The sequence below is a fragment of the Tasmannia lanceolata genome, unplaced genomic scaffold (assembly GCF_043159265.1).
Source record: "Tasmannia lanceolata isolate RefF3 unplaced genomic scaffold, GAP_Taslan_0.1 ptg000013l, whole genome shotgun sequence".
NCBI lineage: Eukaryota > Viridiplantae > Streptophyta > Magnoliopsida > Canellales > Winteraceae > Tasmannia > Tasmannia lanceolata.
Window position 1 is genome coordinate 48,648,253 of NW_027518690.1, and position 19,627 is coordinate 48,667,879.

The 19,627-nt window shown below is 38.8% G+C and overlaps 1 protein-coding gene across 2 annotated transcripts; it reads right to left on the reverse strand.

Moving 5' to 3' along the window:
• Nucleotides 1–42: 42 nt before the first annotated feature.
• LOC143890412 (uncharacterized) lies at nucleotides 43–16,617 on the reverse strand. Of its 2 annotated transcripts, none has more exons than XM_077395073.1 (8): nucleotides 16,550–16,617; nucleotides 16,078–16,177; nucleotides 11,240–11,326; nucleotides 2,655–2,773; nucleotides 1,910–2,046; nucleotides 1,663–1,810; nucleotides 680–839; nucleotides 43–585 (listed from the first exon to the last, which is right to left on the reverse strand). In XM_077395073.1, the coding sequence occupies exons 3-8, from the start codon at nucleotides 11,250–11,252 to the stop codon at nucleotides 494–496; spliced, it is 669 nt and encodes a 222-aa protein (XP_077251188.1). In that variant the 5' UTR covers nucleotides 11,253–11,326; nucleotides 16,078–16,177; nucleotides 16,550–16,617; the 3' UTR covers nucleotides 43–493. The 2 variants fall into 2 exon arrangements, with proteins under 2 accessions (XP_077251188.1, XP_077251189.1); XM_077395074.1 differs by having other exon boundaries at nucleotides 16,078–16,165; nucleotides 16,550–16,611.
• Between the last annotated feature and the right edge of the window lie 3,010 nt (nucleotides 16,618–19,627).

Here is a 19,627-nt window from a genome sequence, read left to right on the forward strand (position 1 = left end):
TAAAAAAAAATAAGAAAGAGAAAAATGCAATTACGTTGCGTCTCCTGAAATAGTTACTCATTCTTTGGCAATAAGCGTGTGATTACAGCGACGGATTAGCAATGCCAAATATAAATTAACAAATTCATCGAGTATAGCAATCAGAAGATATGGTTAAAGGATTAAAAACAGCAGACATGGCACTCAAATAACAAGCATGTGAAGAACTAAAATGTTGCATAATTTAAACAGATGAAACCAGCAGCAACTGCAAGATCCCTAAAACAATGCAACCCAGAATCTTCTTATTCAACAAACCTCAAATGAGCACTCAAATTCGTCCCCAAGTTTTCGGAGTGGTATAGTGGTAGCAACTACCAACTCAAGCCAACATGCTGATATCATGCACTTAATGCCGTAGGCTCCTCAAAATTCCCTTTCTTTCTATTGGAGCTGTAGGATCCCAGTTTATCATCAAAAGATTAAATGAATAAAGTTACATTTTCATAAGCTCTTACATAAAATCATAGTCATCGAGGGCATCATAATCATTGACCACCACATCGTCATCTGGCTTACCAACAATAAGCTGTTTCTTCTTAGTAGCTGACACATAAAAGTGGAGAATAATGTGTGAAAAAAAACTATGGCAGGTATGAGGCTAAAAGAAGGGAAGGGAGATGTGTATCCAAATGCATACCTGTTTTCTTTTTACCAGCATTGGCTTCTTTCTCTGCTTTGAGCTTTTCGTTGGCTATAGCCGTGATGGACGAGGCAACTTCTTTCGCATCTGCTGCTTTCAATGTTGTAGTTGACAGTCTCATCACATCCTTGAGTAGGCTGATGTAATGAAAGCTTTTCTGGAATAGAAAGTAATGCATAACAAGTCATAAGCAGGGTCCCCAATACAAAGCTTGTATCGGTTTCATAGAAAGTACGGTTGATTTCAAGGCGGGTGGAATGTTACGTGCCTAAATGGGACTCACTTGTGGTGGAATAAATTAGTTTAGATTTTAGCAATTCGTAGGATTTTCTTGAAGATAAAGATTAGGGTTTCTAGATTAACTGTTAAGTGTTTTAGAGGAAGTGGTAAATGGATTGTCTCTTTATAAACAACATGTATTCCCTCTTTAGAAACGAATGAAGAATTTTATTCCAGAGATTGTGTTTTTGCACAAGGAGGACTGAACCTTCCCTCGAAGTGGGTTAAGACTTAAGAGACTGATCTTCCCTCTACGAAGATCAATTCCGTAGTGAATTGATTAGGGTTCGTAACAATTGGCATGAAATCAAAAAAAGGAAAAGTACGTAGAACTTATTATTTCAGAAATAAATAAAAAACAAACGGAACTACCAGCTGAAGAAACCAGCTTTAGAAACGCTTTTCATCCTCAAAACCATGAAGAGATATTATGTTTGAGATTTAAATACAAGGAATTAAGGCAAGAAAGAAACCAAATTTGTAGATCATAAGAATCCATTGAAAAGCAACAAAGTAGAAGAAAACCAACTGGAATTAAGATTTAAAAAGAAACGCAGTAGATCTGATATTTTCCAGCATAAAAACCATTGGAAGAAGGCATTAAGCCCCTTTCATGCTCGACATCTAAGTGGATTTTTTATACTTTAATGAAAAGAATTGGTGGGAGAGCGTTTACACTAGCCCAACAAAGTCAAAGTCACCTCATATGGACGGAGCTTATGCGATATGAGCTCTGCGTACTCTAGGAAATCGCTCTCAGATTTGGGGATAAAATTATCGAGGGATTTCTCATCGCTTCTTTTGCCAAACAGTTCAGTGGTCGACTTATAATCAGCTTCTTCCACAAGCCTGAGAAGGAGAAACATTAAAAGTAATGGGGATAAGCTAAGAACATAGCTGTGATGTTTATAAATCAACAAGAAATGATCAAAGAAAATGCCCTTTCACCTTTGCTGGCGAAGTTTCTCCGACACGGGATCAGCAAGCACTTCCTCTGCCACGTCAGTTGTCTTTCCTTTCTTTCCACTGGCTTTCCCCCCTTGTTTTGGAATGACCTTTTCCACAGGAGGTTCGGGTTCCGGTGCCTGAATCCAGCAGACCCTAAAACATGAGTTTTCTAGTACAATTGCCGAATGAAGCAAATAGAAATGCATGAAAGGGAACCATTCGAAATAAGATCACTGTATTGGTCATGTAAAGGTAGAAAAAAATCCCAAGTAGAACACAAATGTGAGTTTTTATATAATGCCCGACCGTCAAGTACCGTGAAAACGGTACCACCCTTGATATTTGATCCAACAGCAACGCACTTTCTAAGAGGCTGCAGTTGGATCAAATATCAAGGGTGGTATGTTTGACGTACCACCTTCACGCGACTTCACGGTCGGCCACCATATAATTTCTCCACAAATGTATTTAATAGTTTTTCTATGATTCATTGAGAACATTCAGGAAGCCAGGTATTCAGGAGATGTATTGATGTGCTTAAGGACCCCTTCTAGACTTGAAGCTCTAAGAACTCATTGTAAACCCAAGAACAAGGCATATCTTTCATCAAGTGATGAAATCATTTTTTTTATAGTAAGTTGATGAAATCATATGCCAAATTGAAGCATTGAACATGCATATTTTTCGAAAATAGGTGTACGACAGATACACAAACATGAGCTAAACAAAAACAGAACATCTTTACCAGAGTAGGAGCCTCTTCATCTTCCCAAGACTCCTTCACATCATTTTCATCTATGTCTTCATCATCCCATCTACTTTTAGGTTGTTCCTTTATAAGAATAGGTGCCACTGGCTCATCCTCTGATTCAATAAGAGGAATACACATGGTTGTGGAAATGAAGCAAAAAACGATCAAAATAACTTTCAATGCTCAAATTGAGAAATGTTTAAAATGTTTAAATATTAATAAGTGATCATATCCTATCCTTGGTTGTGAGTACACCTATGCAAGCAATTATTCACTTCCACATTCAAGAGATCTTTTTGTGCATATCGACTTCAAATTAATGGCTTAAGTCATGTTTGCTAAACATGGAATACACATGGTTGTGGAAATGAAGCAAAAAACGATCAAAACAACTTTCAATGCTCAAATTGAGAAATGTTTAAAATGTTTAAATATTGATAAGTGATCATATCCTAGCCTTGGTTGTGAGTACACCTATGCAAGCAATTATTCACTTCCACATTCAAGAGATCTTTTTATGCATATCGACTTCAAATTAATGGCTCAAGTCATGTTTGCTAAACATGGAAGCTAATTTACTTTCATAAATAAGAGTGGTTTCTATGGTATTCGGTGCCCTAAAACAGCTATTACTCGTGTGTAATATACAGTGTTTCTAAAGGTGCTGCAACACAAGGCTAATGCCTCTCAATTCTGGCATTTTTAGTTGGGTACTGTGTAAATTATCAAGAAAATGAAATCAATAGGAAAACTAAAAGAAACAAAACAAGACAAGCAGAAAAATGCCAAAACTAATTCTAGAAAGTATTGGATTTGAAAGAGACAAGAATAAATCACATTGTAAAATTGATAGTATTATCTCTTTCATTAGTGAAGGGTCATCACAGATTCTAGAAGTATTGGATTTGAAAGAGAGAAGAATAAATCACATTGTGAAAACCATTCAAAAAAAATCACATTGTGAAATTGATAGTATTATCTCTTTCATTAGAAGGGTCATCACACAGCACATGACATAGACGCGAAGGCAGCGAAAGAGAACAACTGCTACCATAACCACAATTCAAAAACCATTAGCAATTGTAAGGAAATTGTAAAAGTCAACAACCAAAATAATCACAAATCAAAAACCATTAGCAATTGTAAGGAAATTGCAAAATTCAACAACCAAAATAATCAGTTTTGATACCAGGCGAAGGGTTAAAGTCTTCTCTTGTAAGGCCTCCTACCTATCCCTCACTTATTGGAGTGGAAATAATTATAGAAAGTGAGACAGCAACCAAATTCATTCCAAATACTTAACATCGGTGTATTATACGATTGCAAAAACTCAGATGTAGATAAATTGTCATCTACAAGTGACTCCCCTTCTACATAATATTCATGCAGTAGTCTAAGTAGTGGCATAAGTTAAATATTGCTGGTATATTTCTCCAAAAAATTGTGGGAAATACCACGCCTATCATGATTTTTTTTTACAACATGATTATCCCATTGGGGTGAACGACTCGTAACGACTGCAACATGATTCTTAGAGATGCATACAGAGAGACTAGATTGGCTTTTTCAGGCCCTGTTGGGGCGAAGGATTCTAACAAGGCTGAGCTCAGACCCGTTCTCCAGGGCAATAGGATGACTGAGGATAGCAACTTGGGCAGGCTAATAGTGGAGGGTGACTCCTTAAATGTCATTAGATGGATGATAGATAGTGCTCTCACCCTTGGAGATTCACGGAGTTGACCGATGAGATTCATGACCGTGTGGATGGCCATCCTGTCTGGTTTCAGCACGTCTGCCGCTCGGTGAATAGCAAGATGGATCGGCTTGCCAGAGATAGAGTTAATAGGGCAAGACTGGAGATATTTTATCTTCCTCTTTTATCACCTTCTTCATGAAAATTTTCTAAAGGATTCATTAGCCGACCCCAACTGGTTTGGGACAAAGGCTTAGTTGAGTTGAGTTGAGTTGAGTTTCCTCTTTGATCATTGTTTGTATTTCATCTTTTTATTGCTCTTTCCTATTTTGTATTTTCGACCATCTTAGTCTTGGAGGTATTCACCTCCGCTTTAATATATTTTCCACAATTTCGAAAAATACATGATTACTACCCTAAGCCTGGAGTGCTACAAGTACAATAGGTTTCAGTTATGTTTTGTATAAAAAAATAGTACATAATTGAGAGAGACAATAAAACATTCAGGTTCCACATAAACAGCATGATAGTTGTGTAGAATGTCACAAGCCTCAACTCTAAATGTTGTAGAAGTCCAAATGACATATGCAAATTGAATAGCAATGTCTTGTTGGCGTACAATACTTAATCATATTTCTGTCAACTTGGAGGTAAGGACCTCCATTATGTAGTTGATTCCCCATCTCTTAGCATTATCCCTTTATTTTACCTTAGCATTTCCCAACCTTTCAGATAGTTAAAAGCCCTGAATCTCCTTAAATGCATTAATGATCTATGATATGTGTCCAACCCTTGGGGATCACTATCACTTCCTTCTTTTTTTAATTCAATAGGGTCTGTTTCTTCCCAGTAAAACAAAGTGTTACGCCCGCCACAGGTTTTCCGATGTTTCTTTCGGTGCAAGTTGGGCATAAAAAAATAAGTTGAGATGAATTTGTTTTCATTCAACTAGGCCACATACAACTTAAGGCCCTCAAATGGGTAAAACATTTCCTTGTTGCGTGCATAAATGAATTTTTATTTCCACTTCTTTGTCTCTCCTCACTTTCCCTCTCAGTCTCTTGTTCTGCAAATCCCTAGGACCCCATCTCATTCGTCCAGGGCTTCAACAAACCCTGCTAAGACAATCCTCTTTTGCAAAATCAAGAGCCTTCTTCCACCACCCATGAGCTCTTTTCATGTCCTTCAACATGCACATAACCAAGCCCTAAAATCTCAAGAACCTTCTTCCTTTTTGTGCTCAGAAGTCGGCACCTCTCTCTCTCTCTCTCTCTCTCTCTGAAAGTGCTAAACACGTGGCCAGCAGCAGAGCTCCCATCAATAGTGAATCCCGTCCTTCAACATGCACATAACCAAGCCCTAAAATCTCAAGAACATTTTTCCTTTTTGTGCTCAGAAGTCGGCACCTCTCTCTCTCTCTCTCTCTCTCTCTCTCTCTCTCTCTCTCTCTCTCTCCGAAAGTGCTAAACACATGGCCAGCAGCAGAGCTCCCATCAATGTTGAATCCCGTGGTCAAGGGCATCACTTCAGTAACCATTTTTGCACTTACGCCTTTTTCCATACCACCAGAAGGAGATGCTCTCAAACCGTGTTTGCTTACTATGATGTCATCTTCAAGAACTAGCATCACTTTTGTGGGAAGGTAACCCTACTCTCTCTCTCTCTCTCTCTCTCTCTCTCTCTCTCTCTCTCTCTCTCTCTCTCTCTCTCTCTCTCTCTCTCTCCAATTGACTCTGTTCTTTTATTTGATTTTGGGTCTTGAATTTTGAATAGGCAGGCTATTTTATTTCTTTTCAAGTTGTAAATTTGTTTCGTGAGTTTGTTCTGCAGGAAGCGAAGGTTTTGACTTTCTTTTGGAAAATACACCTAAAACGGGATCCCGTGCTGAAAATAAAGGGGTGAAAATGACCAATCGCTTAGGCCATTTTCACCCTTTTTTTGCATTTATGGGGATACACACTCTTTTGTTGTCTGTGCATGTGTCATGATAGGAGGATATCGTGCTTTTTGTCAGCACAGTATCCTGTTTTGCTAGCAACCCTCCTTTCTTTTTTTTTCTTCTAGTAGTTGTAGTCCGCGTAGAATCATAAATTTGAGTAAAAATTAAAAAACAATGGCAAGAACAAAGTTATTTAATTAATGTTAGAATATGGTGGAAGGAAAGAAGGGATGAGAGTGTGGTGAAAGATGGGGGTGAACTGGGAGTCGTTTTGGCGAAGGGTGGGTTTGTGTTGAAGGGCCTGGAAGAAGATCAGAGCACTCTCTGGGTAAGATGAATTTCTAAAATTGTATGCCATATTTTACGGTTTTACCCTTCGCAAAGAAACAACAGAAAATAATTCACGTATTAAACGTGAATTATTTTACCGTAGTAAACATTTACACCCTATTTGTTTTACATGGTTTTACAGGAAAAAAAGGACACAATAAAATTAATGTATATAAGGGAAAAACAACGAACTACATTGAATCCGTGAAGGTGGATAGCACTAGGTCATTATCAAATTACAGCATGAATCAAAGTTTGTGCCTGTCCACTCAATGAATGTCTGAAAATACGCTGACACACCCCAGACATGGAGAAAGGATGATGTCCTTTCTTTCTTTTTCTGAAGGATAGCTAATCATATATATCAATATGTGTGTTTAAAGGCAAGAAGTGTACAAGGGTCTCGGTGTTGAGATACCCCCATACAACCTATAACATAAATTATATGAATCAAAGGGACAAAGGTACTAAACCCAACTGAAGGGGCCATGAATTTCCAATGCATATGGCTGGCTGCAAAATCAACGTCATTTCTCGCAACGCATACGTGAAATCATTGCACTTCTAGGAATATGTCTAAAGTAAGGCGACAATCCTCTATTAGGATATATATTTTCCAACACCAGGTTAATGGAGATGCTAGAAGGATGTTATACCAAGCAGTTTAGAGTCGATCAAAGGGTTTGGATCTGGAATTCTTCTGGGGAGTTCACGGTTAAGTCTTTCCAGAGTGGCCACATTGTGGAAGATCCAGGCTCCTCCTAGAGTTCGAGCGTTTGGTTGGCCAACCATCATCCTTAACAGGATCTAGACGGTGGATTTTCTGCGGAAACGGTAATATGCTCATTATAGACCATTGTGCTCTATGCACTGAAGTAAGAGAAACAGTTGACCATATGTTTATCCATTGTAAGTGGGCGAGGGAGATATGGAATAAGTTGCTGGCTAGATTTGGAATATCGTGGGTATTTCCGGAAAAGCTGATTGATCTATTAGAGGGTTGGTCCTTGGTTCCTTGGTTCCTTGGAAAAAGAAAGGTAAAATTCTATGGAATGTCTCTTTCTTAGTCACATTGTGGGTCATCTGGAAAGAGAAAAACACTCGAGTTTTTAAAGGCCTGTGAAGAGCTCTACACATGTCTTCTTAAAAACAATCGTTTTAACTATAGCGTGGGTAAAGACTATCCCTTCTTTCAGATTTGTGTTCGCTTTTGATCTTTGGTATGGGTGGAGATGTGTGTGGTTCAACTCAGAAGTTAAAGGACCTATCATTCAGGAGTGGGAGCCGCCAGATCCTAGGGTTTTAAAACTCAACTTTAATGGTTCCTCTTTGGGAAACCCAAGCCCAACAGGAATAGGCAGAGTTCTTAGAGATAAGGAGGGGGTGGTTCCATGGGCCTTCTCAGTCTCAAGTCCAATTGGTATATCCGATTCAAATGACGTAGAGGTGCGTTCAGTGCATCAGGGGATTAAACTCCTCCATCGTGATTCTTTAGCAAATGTGGTGGTGGAAGGGGACACCTTGAATTATTCGATGGCTCAACAGATCTCACCCTTTTCCTTGGAGATTAGCCACTTTTTTTTTATGAAATCCAAGACCTAACGTTCAAATAGAATTTCTCCACATTAGGCGGTCCGCCAATGGTGAGGCCGATAGACTAGCAAAGGAAGGAGTGTTTAAATCGGGACTAGAATTATAAGACTATCTCCCCCATGCTTGTATTGTGCATGTTGTCTCTTAGTCCCTTCTGCGTTTTGTAGGAGGCTTCTATTTTCTCTTATGTTATATTGTTCTGTGTTGGAATCTAACTACCTCGGTCTTATTTTACTATGAATAAAATCATTTAGCCATTCAAAAAAAAAAAAAATGGCTAATTTTCAAACGCCAAGCAATTGATCTCCTAGCCCAACCAATAGCATTTATGGAACCATCATCCACCATCAATTGACCCTCTAAGAGCTCATTAAAAAAAATCCTTCAACTTCACCAAAATCTCTAACACCAATAGACCAGGAAAAGAACTAAACAATTTACTAAAAATGGTTCCTGAAGATTCCTTCGACTTTGGCTGCTCTTGGATCAACTTTAGAGCTTTTGTTGAATTTGAGCCTGATGAAGTTTGATGGAAGTTACAAAAAATCCTATCCCTCCAAGTGGAACTAGAGGAAATTACCTTCCAATCTTTAAAAGCTTTACCGACCGAAAGTCCCAAAATTTCTTATCGTCGTCCATTTGACTATGGAATATCCAAGGTCACTAATCCAATCACCTTGTGTTGAGCCTCACATATTCAATGATTTCGCTCATCCCAAACTCCCCAAAGCAAGTTTTATAGAGTTTTGGAAAAGAATCCTCCCTTTATCTCCAAAGGGACTTTTAGACAACCAATAAAAAGTTGTACTAGCGAGTGCCAAAACATCCATAACCATATTAGAGCATTTAAAGGGTACTTGCCCCAAACTTATGCTTTACTTTTCAATGAAGAAATATGTGATGCAAGGTTTCTTCCTCTCCTCCATACAATATGCATCTACTAATCGACCGGAACCTCTTTCCTTCTGAGCATATTGCAAGTGTTTAATTTGCCAATTAATGCCGCTCAACAAAATCAACACTAGAGGTGGAGCTAGTGCACCGGAAGGACAATCTTATGGGGTCAAGCTCACCAATTGGTACAAGAAGAGATAAAAGATACTCTCAACTCAACTCAACTAAGCCTTTGTCCCAAACTAGTTGGGGTCCGCTAATGAATCCCCTAGAAAATTTTCATGAAGAAGGTGAAAGAATCCACCCAGCTCAAATTGACCTAAGTCCAATCCTGACACTAGTTGGGTTCGTCTACATGGATCATTTTCTTCCATTCTATCCTATCCAAGGTCACGTTCTTTGTTATGTTCCTAGCCCTCAAGTCTTTCCTCACCGTTTCTACCCAAGTTGTTTTCGGTCTACCCCTACCTCTTTTTACTCCATCAACTTGCACGAGTCACTTCTTCTCACTGGAGCATCCAACGGCCTACGTTGGATATGCCCAAACCATCTTAAGCGGTGCTCTCTCATCTTCTCCTCAATTGGTGCCACCCCCACCTTTTTACGGATGTCTTCATTTTTAATTCGATCTAACCTTGTGTTGCCGCACATCCATCTAAACATTCGCATCTCCGCTACACTCATCTTATGCACATGCTGCTTCTTGGTGGCCCAACATTCTGAGCTGTACAGCATTGCTGGACTCACAACTGTCTTATAACACTTTCCTTCAACTTGGTAGGGATTTTACGATCGCACAGAACTCCTGAGGCAAGCTTCCACTTCAACCAACCTGCTCTTATTCTATGGTTAACATCCTCTTCAATCTCTCCTTCCTTATGTAGAATTGAACCAGGATAGCTAAAGATGTCCCTCTTAGCCTCGTCCCGCCTCCTTAAATTACTAAAGTTGCACTTCATATACTCTGTCTCAAAAGAGATAAATGATATCACCCAAAAACCATCCTCGAGAGTCCGATATCCAAATCCTTTTATCTCGCCCCTATATCTTACATACAGTTCCAAGGAAGGTGATTCGCGCGCATACTTTTAATATTATTCTAAGAGTTCCTCCCAATCCAAGCTATATAAAAACTGTCTTAATTGATTCTGTACATATTGTTCCGCACAAGCAACACATGGTGCAACCCACATTTAAGAAGACTCCCCTGATTTTAGCCATGTCATGGGCTCGATCCATACACAAACTTCCAGATTCTCAATGAAAATAAGTTTGAAGTGCAAGAATGAGAAGATTAGAAAGTTAAAACTGAAAAAAAACTCCAGTTTTCTTTGGAAATTATCTGATGGTTTCATGGTACACCACCCTGATCAGTATTTCTAAATTGTTTCTATGACTACATTGGAATTTCTCTGTCTCAGTTGATATGTTTATAATTCTGTTAGGTATGGTAGTAAATATAAATCAAACAATATAGCAGTTCAGCAGAATTTTTCAGATAAACAATGGAAGGCATGGATCATGGCGACAGGCAAATCGTGGTTTTTTTTCTTCAACCCAATCTTAACAAGTTATTACTTTATCAGAACAAAGTACTCATAGAACCTCATGTTTTTTTCCAAACCAATCTTGAACTGTTCCTACTTTATCAGAACCATGGTTTTAAATTTCGGCCGAAACGAAATATTTCGGTTTCGGCATAAACCGAAACAAAATTCACATGAAGTCGTTCCTTTACAAGATTTCACCGAAATGTTGCCGTAACCAAAATTTCATTTTTGAACTTTTTTACAAAATTTCCACCGAAATTTTAAAAATGTACACCGAAATGTTATAATTTCCACCGAAATGTTAGACATTTCGGTCGAAATTAAAGAAAATAAACGACATCATAATCATATTTTTACATGATTTTGGCCGAAATTTTGGCCCGAAACCGAAACATTTCGGTTTCCGTGGTGGCCGAAACCGACACCGAAACTGAAATTTAAAACGTAGATCAGAACCTAGCTGAATAGTTACACCCATCCTTTTGGAAGTGAAGATCAATACAGAAAATAAATGCGGATATTCCATTGGAAGCAAGAAAATATTGAACAGGCAGTCAAACTGACAGAAAGTAAATATTACCCCAGTCCTCCATCTTCTTTGACGTATTCAAATCCTTGTTGAATTGAAAAGGCAATCTAAATATCTATTGAAAGCAAAAGTCCAATCCTGCATATGCGGAACAGGTCAACACATGAAATATCTGACAGCGGAAGAAGTGACTGCTAAAACAATTAAGATTTAAGAAATAGAAGTAATAGATGAAGTAATAATTTGTTTGGGCACATTAAACCAAATTTCAATTTACTTGTAAAGAAAACTATATGAGATATTTCAAGAAAAAATATAATCAGACACTAACTATATGAGAAAGTTCAAGAAAAAAATATAATCAGAGACTATATAATTCAGCCATACTTCCCAAAAAATATCCATATCCACGAGAAATAAATTCATGAAGAAAACTTGCAATGAAAAAAAAAAAGACATTGACAGCACCAAGACAATGAACGCAAAAATTATGCATATTTCTGGGAAAAGACATAAAAATCATCCCAGCTAATGCCACAACAAGGGAATAGTTTTCCTACAAGCACGACAAACAGAAAAGTAAGATCCCACAGATAAAGGCTCAATCGATCACTAAGCACTTGTAGAAGCTGAATAACTTTCAGGATTGGTAAGACTGAACAAAAGCCAAGGTTAAAGCTCAACGAGTCAACTTGAATCAGAGAAGAAAAATGTCACTTCCATAATGGGAATGGACCAAGTTAAATTAGGTCCAACTCTGTCGAATGACTTGCCAATTTGATGCTGACTTCATAGAACCTTTACATCTAGGAGTCTGATGCTGGACAAGAAAAAAATTAGAACAACCAATACACAATTTCTTTTATATCCATCTGGCATGTACACTGTTTGATGGCTGGGAGTTAATATTACACTACTCCTGTACTTTATGACAAAGAAGGCACCATCTCTCATCCAGTCCTAACCAAGATTTTCTTCGGTTTTCAACAACATTCTTGACAGATAGACATAGATATTTAGCTTCCAAGCTCCCCACGGTATTTAAGTACATGTAAGTTGAGTAGAAACTTAGCTTATGCAGTTTGGTATTAGCATAATCATGTTACTTTGATCATCATGAATAATAAATAAAGTGAGAAGGGTGGATCAAAGCACAAAGTGAAAACTTCCCGTTCACAGAAACAAAGCCATTCAAAATCCTCACTACAAAAACCAAGCTACAAGAAAAATATTAACCACCCAATGATGAGATATAAAATATGGAATTGAGAAATCTGGAGGAAAAATTAGATGTGATGTGTAACATAAAAAACACTCATTAATAAAACGCCATAAAGCTACTGTACAAGAGCCCAAAGGTGTCAATCCCAAATTATATGCCAAGGATTCCACCAACAGATGTTGAACAAGAGATGTTAATATTAGACAAAATGATAATTAAATAATTCTCATAAACCACTCGTGAAAAAAAAAAACTCTCATGAACCTATCATAAGAACGTTGGGCAATAAAAAAACATGTGCATAAACAAACATGCACAAAGAACTAAAATATATATTTAATGACATGAATAGTAAATTGGAAAAGATTTTACAAACATGTCAGGAATGAAACTTCCACAAAGCAAACCATTAAAAAAGAAAAGAAACGAAACTTCCACAAAGCACGACTCTTCTAAACATTGTTTGTCTTTCTAATGTTGCATCCATCAATACTTCTAGTATTAACACAAGCATGGATTTTCTGTATTCTAACACAAATGAAAAATAAAAATAAAAAACAAGGATAAAAGAGATTTTTTTTTTATCAAGGTAGCCAAATTTCATTGAAAAACAAAGCAACCGAGATGGTCAAATGCAGCATGGAAAGAGGGAAGGAGAGGGAGAGAGAAAAGACAAAATAAAAGAGATTGTCTTACACAAGTTTTTTATAATCGGCATGACCTTTCTTTTTCAAATGTAAAATAAATTATTAAAGGAAGCAAAGTTCGAAACCAGAGATGGTTAAAACAAGCGACACAAAAGCGAAACGAGATAATAAGGACAAAACTCAATAATAAGAAAATCACAAGTCCCAAGCTTCAATCTCGACACCCCGATGAGGGTCAGCTGATCTGCTTCACTATCGACCAAGCACCATACATGCCAAAAAGATGTGGAATGCCCCTCAATTCTATCCAAAATCTTCTCAATAGCATCCGCAAATTGCCAAGGATAGCATCCCTCATGCCTTATCCAATGGACAACATTGAGAGAGTCACCTTCCACAATAAGCGAGTTGAGGAGATCCTGATCTAGTGATCCACTAGCAGGATCCCACTCAACAAAGCTTGAACGTCCTCATTAGACTCCTCACCAATCAGACCAGAGAAAGAATACCAGCAGGGCCTGGATCACCCATGCTAGATTCATCGAAATTCAGCTTAACATGACCCAAAGAATGAGGATACCACCTAGGAGAAGCTGTATCTACTATAACCGTACTCAATCGATCCTCAACCAAAGAGTGCCGATAAAAGGCTTCAATAAAGTGCAAAAATTATGAAGAACGACGGCCCAACGAACAATAGTAGAGAGGATCTGATGTTCGATGGATGGTGCTCTATTAGAAGAGCCATTAAAGGCTATTATTCCTTTCCTTCCAAAGAATCCAAAGGAAGCAAAGAGAGCTAAATCCCAAAGAATGTGGCCTCTCGCTGGCCATGAAGGGAACGCTCAATGCTTCAAGTGATCAGCAATATGGTTCAACATAGCCTAGATCACACCTAAAAAGCCTAGAATAAAAGACCAGATTTCTCTGGTAAACATGCAGTGTAAGAAGTGATGATCCACTATTTCTCATTGAAGAGGCACTAGGCACAATTGATACTCTGATAATATCATAACGACCGCGAAGGTGGTCTACTGTAGGGATCTAATCGAGACAAATAATTCAGCAAAAAAGTGATCACTCGATGAAGAGCAAGTACAATCCGCACCCTTCTAGTTGGAGAGGAAGGGAAAATGGCACCAGGTTTAGAAGGATTGAACGAGAAATTTCCCATCCAACGACCAAATCCAAACCCTACTTTCCTTTTTTTTTGAAAACCGAGTAAAGCCTAGTCATGAAAGCAGCCACCGGTTCAATTTTCGGCTGAAAAAGCGCCTAACAAACAGCACATTCCATACCATTTTACTCTTTTACCTAATAAGAATCCCCTACAGTGATCCTAACAGCAGAGGCAACACAAAATATATCAAGAAAGTCCTACCTTAGGGAAGAAATCCACTCAAAGTATCAAGGGTGTATTTGTTACCCATTGCCAACTCTGAATCAAATCACTTTCAAAAACTGAGCAAGGGATCTCTCTCTCTCTCTCTCTCTCTCTCTCTCTCTCTCTCTCTCTCTCTCTCTCTCTCTCCAAACAGTGACACACTGAAACCTGAGCTCATGAAGTGAAGAAGAACCCTCAAAACTAGCACCATACTTCTCCATCACCAATATGGCAATATCTAAATATGATTTCCTTCTATTCCAACCTTCAGAGCCATTTACCAAGGAGCGGGTTGTTCATCACTCTGAGATTCCTAATCCAAAGGCCGCCTCCCTTCTTAGGGTGATAAGCCTAACGAAGTGATAATTCCTACTGTACTTTTTACCATTCCGCAAAAAATACACTGAAGATGGTCAGCCTATTGATAGCAGCAACTGGGCAGCGAAAAAGCTGCATGTAGTACAATAGAGGATTGGCAGGGACTGATTTGATCAAAGTGATCCATCACCCCCTCCTCCCCACCACCAAGAGAAAGAAAGCTTTTCTTCCAAGAAGACAGCCTCCCCATTCCACCCTCCCAATAATAAGATACAACAAAATTTTGGCTGGCCGACCAACGCACAACAGGAGCCCTAGATAGGAAATCAGGCATGGCCCTCCCTACAACCAAGCATACGAGAAAATAGATCCCCTTCTTCACAAAAATCTATGTTCATCATCACAGAGTCAGTGAAGTTAATCTTTTGCTCCGATACCACTCCATAGCAGTAAAGAATGCCCACAATATTTATTTATTTTTTTGAAATGGCAAGATGAATTCATTAAATGCCCACAATATTTATGATTTTCTACTCAAAAGCACTAATACACAAGAGGGTGTCATCCGCATATTGAAGATGAGTAATCACAGGCCCTGCCACGCCCAATCTGAAGCCCTCAATCAGACCACTACCCTTGGCTTTGTCCATCATTATGCTCAAAGATCCCACCAAAATAGTAAAGAGAAAGGAGGATAACGGATCGCCCAGGCAAAGCCCTCTGGAGGAGTGGAAAAGGCCATGGGGCGACCCATTAACCAGCACAAGCGTTGACAAAAGTAAATCACCAATTTAAAACTACTAGGACACTGCAGGCCCCAGAAGGAATAAATCATACTAAGATCTACAATAAATAGTCAATCTGTGTAGGGCCAACAAACATTTTATGTTGGAATGCAATAGTTATAGGAACCAAAAAACAAACTATTAGGCCAGAGAAATTGCTGCTGACTGTACTGGAAACAAAACACTCAATTGCTTTAAAATGTTGTAGCTTCTAACATAAACCCTAAGGTATTAATCCAACCATCAACAGCCAAATAATGGGTTGTCCACTGCAATCAAATTCCATCTAATCAAGAACAATCCAGAATGGGTTATTACTTCTATTTGAAATGCCTGAAATTGAGAGACCCAAAAAAGACTAATTCCTATGCTAGACTTATTTTAACTCTCTTTTGATTCTCAACAACAATAAATTATCCAAGTTTTATGACTAAATCAAACCCAAGACAGAACAGAGATAAGAAATCACAAACTAAGTACTTTGCAAAAGTTCAAGTAGAAATAAAAAAAGACACGTAAGGATTATAAATCACCTCGATTCGGCTGGGCAGGAGGTGTTGAAGAGAATTTCAGTTGCCAGCTATGCCCTAATTTATCGTTTAACGCAAACAAGTGCAGAACCTGTTCGTAAATCTGTAAAGGGGATTATTCTTACAATAAATAAAAGAAGAAAAAAAAAAGGAGTTTTTAGATCGATAGTTACTAATTAGGGTTTCCTGAAAAGAAAAAGAAGAAGAAAAGGGCCGATTTTTTTTCTGTAAGTTAGAGAATATGAAAAGAATATTTAGTGACGCTAATTAACTAATGATATAAAAAACATCGTTTTTCCTGTTTTGGAATAATTCAAAAACTTTGTGCAGGAAAAGAACGAAAGAATAGTGACGCTAAACAGGATTTGAAAAGCCCTAATTATCTTTAAAAAACAACAGCAGAGAGAGAGAGAGAGATTGAAAAACCCTAATTATCTCTAAAAAAACAATACGAGAGAGAGGGAGAGAAACGTACCACCAAAAAGGGTTTAGACGCTTGTCGTGGCGAAGTGAGTCTCGTGCGTTTGCTGTTTCAATAAATAGAGCAGGAGAAGCGGAAAGGCTTAAAAAAGTTTTTCTTACCAATACTACGGCAATTCGCGCGGCATAAAAAAAAACCTTTGGCAAAAATACACTTACACTTACACCTAGGGATGTCAATGGATCCAGACAGTCCGATGGGTCGTCCGAATCCGAACGTTAATGAACAGGATCTAAACATATGAATAGGATCCATGGGCATATTTCCGATCATCAAATCTGGGATCTGGAAAATTTTGGATTGTGCATGGGCACGCCACAGATACCCATTGGATAGTCACGATCCGAAATGGTTTACAAAAATACCCTCCAAATTTTGTTAATGCTAACCCTTCTATGGAGGGTATTTTGGTCAAAACCTCTCTTATCACTTAATAAATCGGATGGGAATGCGATTTCACTCATTTCAGTCGTTTCATTTTCACAAAGGAAAATAAAGAGGGGTTTTGTTCTTTATGCATCATATTCTTTGATAATAGTTATACATTATATTTGTGTATGTAATTTTGATTAGTTTTTTTTTTTTATTATTATTAATAAAGTAGCCAAATATCATTAAAAAAGATGGCGACCGAGATGTTCAATACAACAAGTAAAAGGGAAGGAGAGAGAGAAAAAAACAAAATAAAATAACTAAAATACAACAAAGCCATTAAGGAGGGAGCTCATCATAAAGCACCAACACCTCTAGCGGAACACCCGCTCTAGCCAAGCCATTTGCAATCTCATTAGCCGATCGACGGATATACTCAGATTCGAACCACTTACACTTAGCTAAATCATCTTCAAGGAGGCTTTCGAGGACCATTTAGTCCTCCGCATCTCTAAGGACTTCCCCAATACCGGCGGGCCCCAGATTCCCAAAACTTGATCAATCAAAGTTAAATTTAACAAACCCGGTAGGTGGGGTCCAGGCTTGCAATATTTTCTTCTTAGTTTCCTCAATATTACAAACCTCACTCCATCTTTCCCACAAGTCATAGGCCGAGTTTATAGCAAATGATGGGAGCACTTTGGCCCATGAAATCACCGAAGCGACGACTTTAATATAAAGAAATTGATCATTTTTAGCTTTTTCCTTTAAAAATTCTAGCATTTATTTCCTTCCATATCACCCAAATAATAGCTAGGAAGTACATTTTCCAAAGGATCCTACCCTTGCTTTTCCAGAGAGCGTTACTCCACCCTAAAAACAAATTCGACAACTTCTTCGGAAAAACCCAACAAATGCCAAACCTTCGAATCAGTTTGCACCAAACCTCTCTAGCTATTTTGCAATAGATGAGGAGATGATCCATTTTGCAATTGATTAGTTCTATTGTTTACAAGCATTATTATACACATAGATTAACACATAGATAAAATTTGGATGCTGATATCCCCCCCCCTACGGCTGGCTAATGTTAAACGTTAGGATATGTCACTTTCCCACCATTTGATTGGTCTCTCTCTCTCTCTCTCTCTCTCTCTCTCTCTCTCTCCATCCACACACACAACAGGAACAGTTGGTGGGCCCAACAGAAACCGTTGGTGGAATGGTGGGCCCATCTTTAAACAACGTAGGCCCTGCGCATACCACCATAGGATAATCCAAACCATCCATTTGACGGGCCATAAATGTAAATAGGTTGCGTCCCAAAATATCATTTCCATAGGCTGATCCTAGCCCTCCGATCTAAATAGAAACTACATCTCATGCAACCTCTATATATTTTAGGGTTGTGATCATCCTATGGAAATGATTTTTGGGGCACAACCTATTTACATTGGGCCCATCAAATGAATGGTTTGGATCATTCTATGGAGTTGGTCGTAAAGTAACATTAAGGCCCGTCTACAACATAGGACGATCCAAGCCGTCCATGGTTTGGATAATCCTATGGAGTTGGTCGTACAGTAACATTAAGGCCCAATCGTAGGCCCTACCGATTTTTTTCAAATTGAAGCGTACCGTCCACAACATAGGATGATCCAAGCCATCCATGGTCTGGAGGCTTGGATCCTCCTATGGTGTGGTTCGTACAGTAACATTAAGGCCCAATTTAGGCCTCACCCATATTTTTTAAAATGAAGTGTACTGTCCAGACCATAGGATGATCCAAGCCGTCCATTTGATGGGCCATAAGGTAAATGGGTTGTGCCCCCAAAAGGGTTGGCCCATCAAATGAATGGTTTGGATCATCCTGTGGTCGTACAATAACATTAAGGCCCGTCCACAACATAGGATGATCCAAGCCGTCCATGGTTTGGATAATCCTATGGAGTTGGTCGTACACTAACATTAAGGCCCAATCGTAGGCCCCACCGATATTTTTCAAATTGAAGCATACCGTCCACAACATAGGATGATCCAAGCCGTCCATGGTTTAGATCATCCTATGGTGTGGTTCGTACCAATTTAGGCCCCACCCATATTTTGAAAATGAAGTGTACCGTCCATACCATAGGATGATCCGAGCCGTCCATTTGATGGGCCACAATGTAAATAGGTTGTGCCCCAAAAATCATTTCCGTAGGATGATCACAACCCTACAATCTATAGAGGTTGCATAAGATGTAGTTTCTATTTAGATCGGAGGGCTAGGATCTACCTATGGAAAAATATTTTGGGACACAACCTATTTACGTTTATGGCCCATCAAATGGACGGTTTGGATTATCCTATGGTGTGGTATGGGCGGGGCCTACGTTGTTCAAAGATGGGCCCACCATTCCACCAATGGTTTCTGTTGGGCCCACCAACTGTTCCTGTTGTGTGTGTGTAGAGAGAGAGAGAGAGAGAGAGAGAGAGAGAGAGAGAGAGAGAGAGAGAGAGAGAGAGAGAGAGAGAGAGACCGGTCAAATGGTGGGAATACGTTAGCCAGTCGTCCGGGGGGGGCGGGGGATAGCCTGTAGCCTGGGGGGGGGATATCAGCTCGCTAAAATTTTAATTTAGTTGAAGAAAATGCATAGAGATACTAATAGTGGACTGCCATTTTGCCTCTTTTTTTAAAAATTAATTGTTTACTTAGCA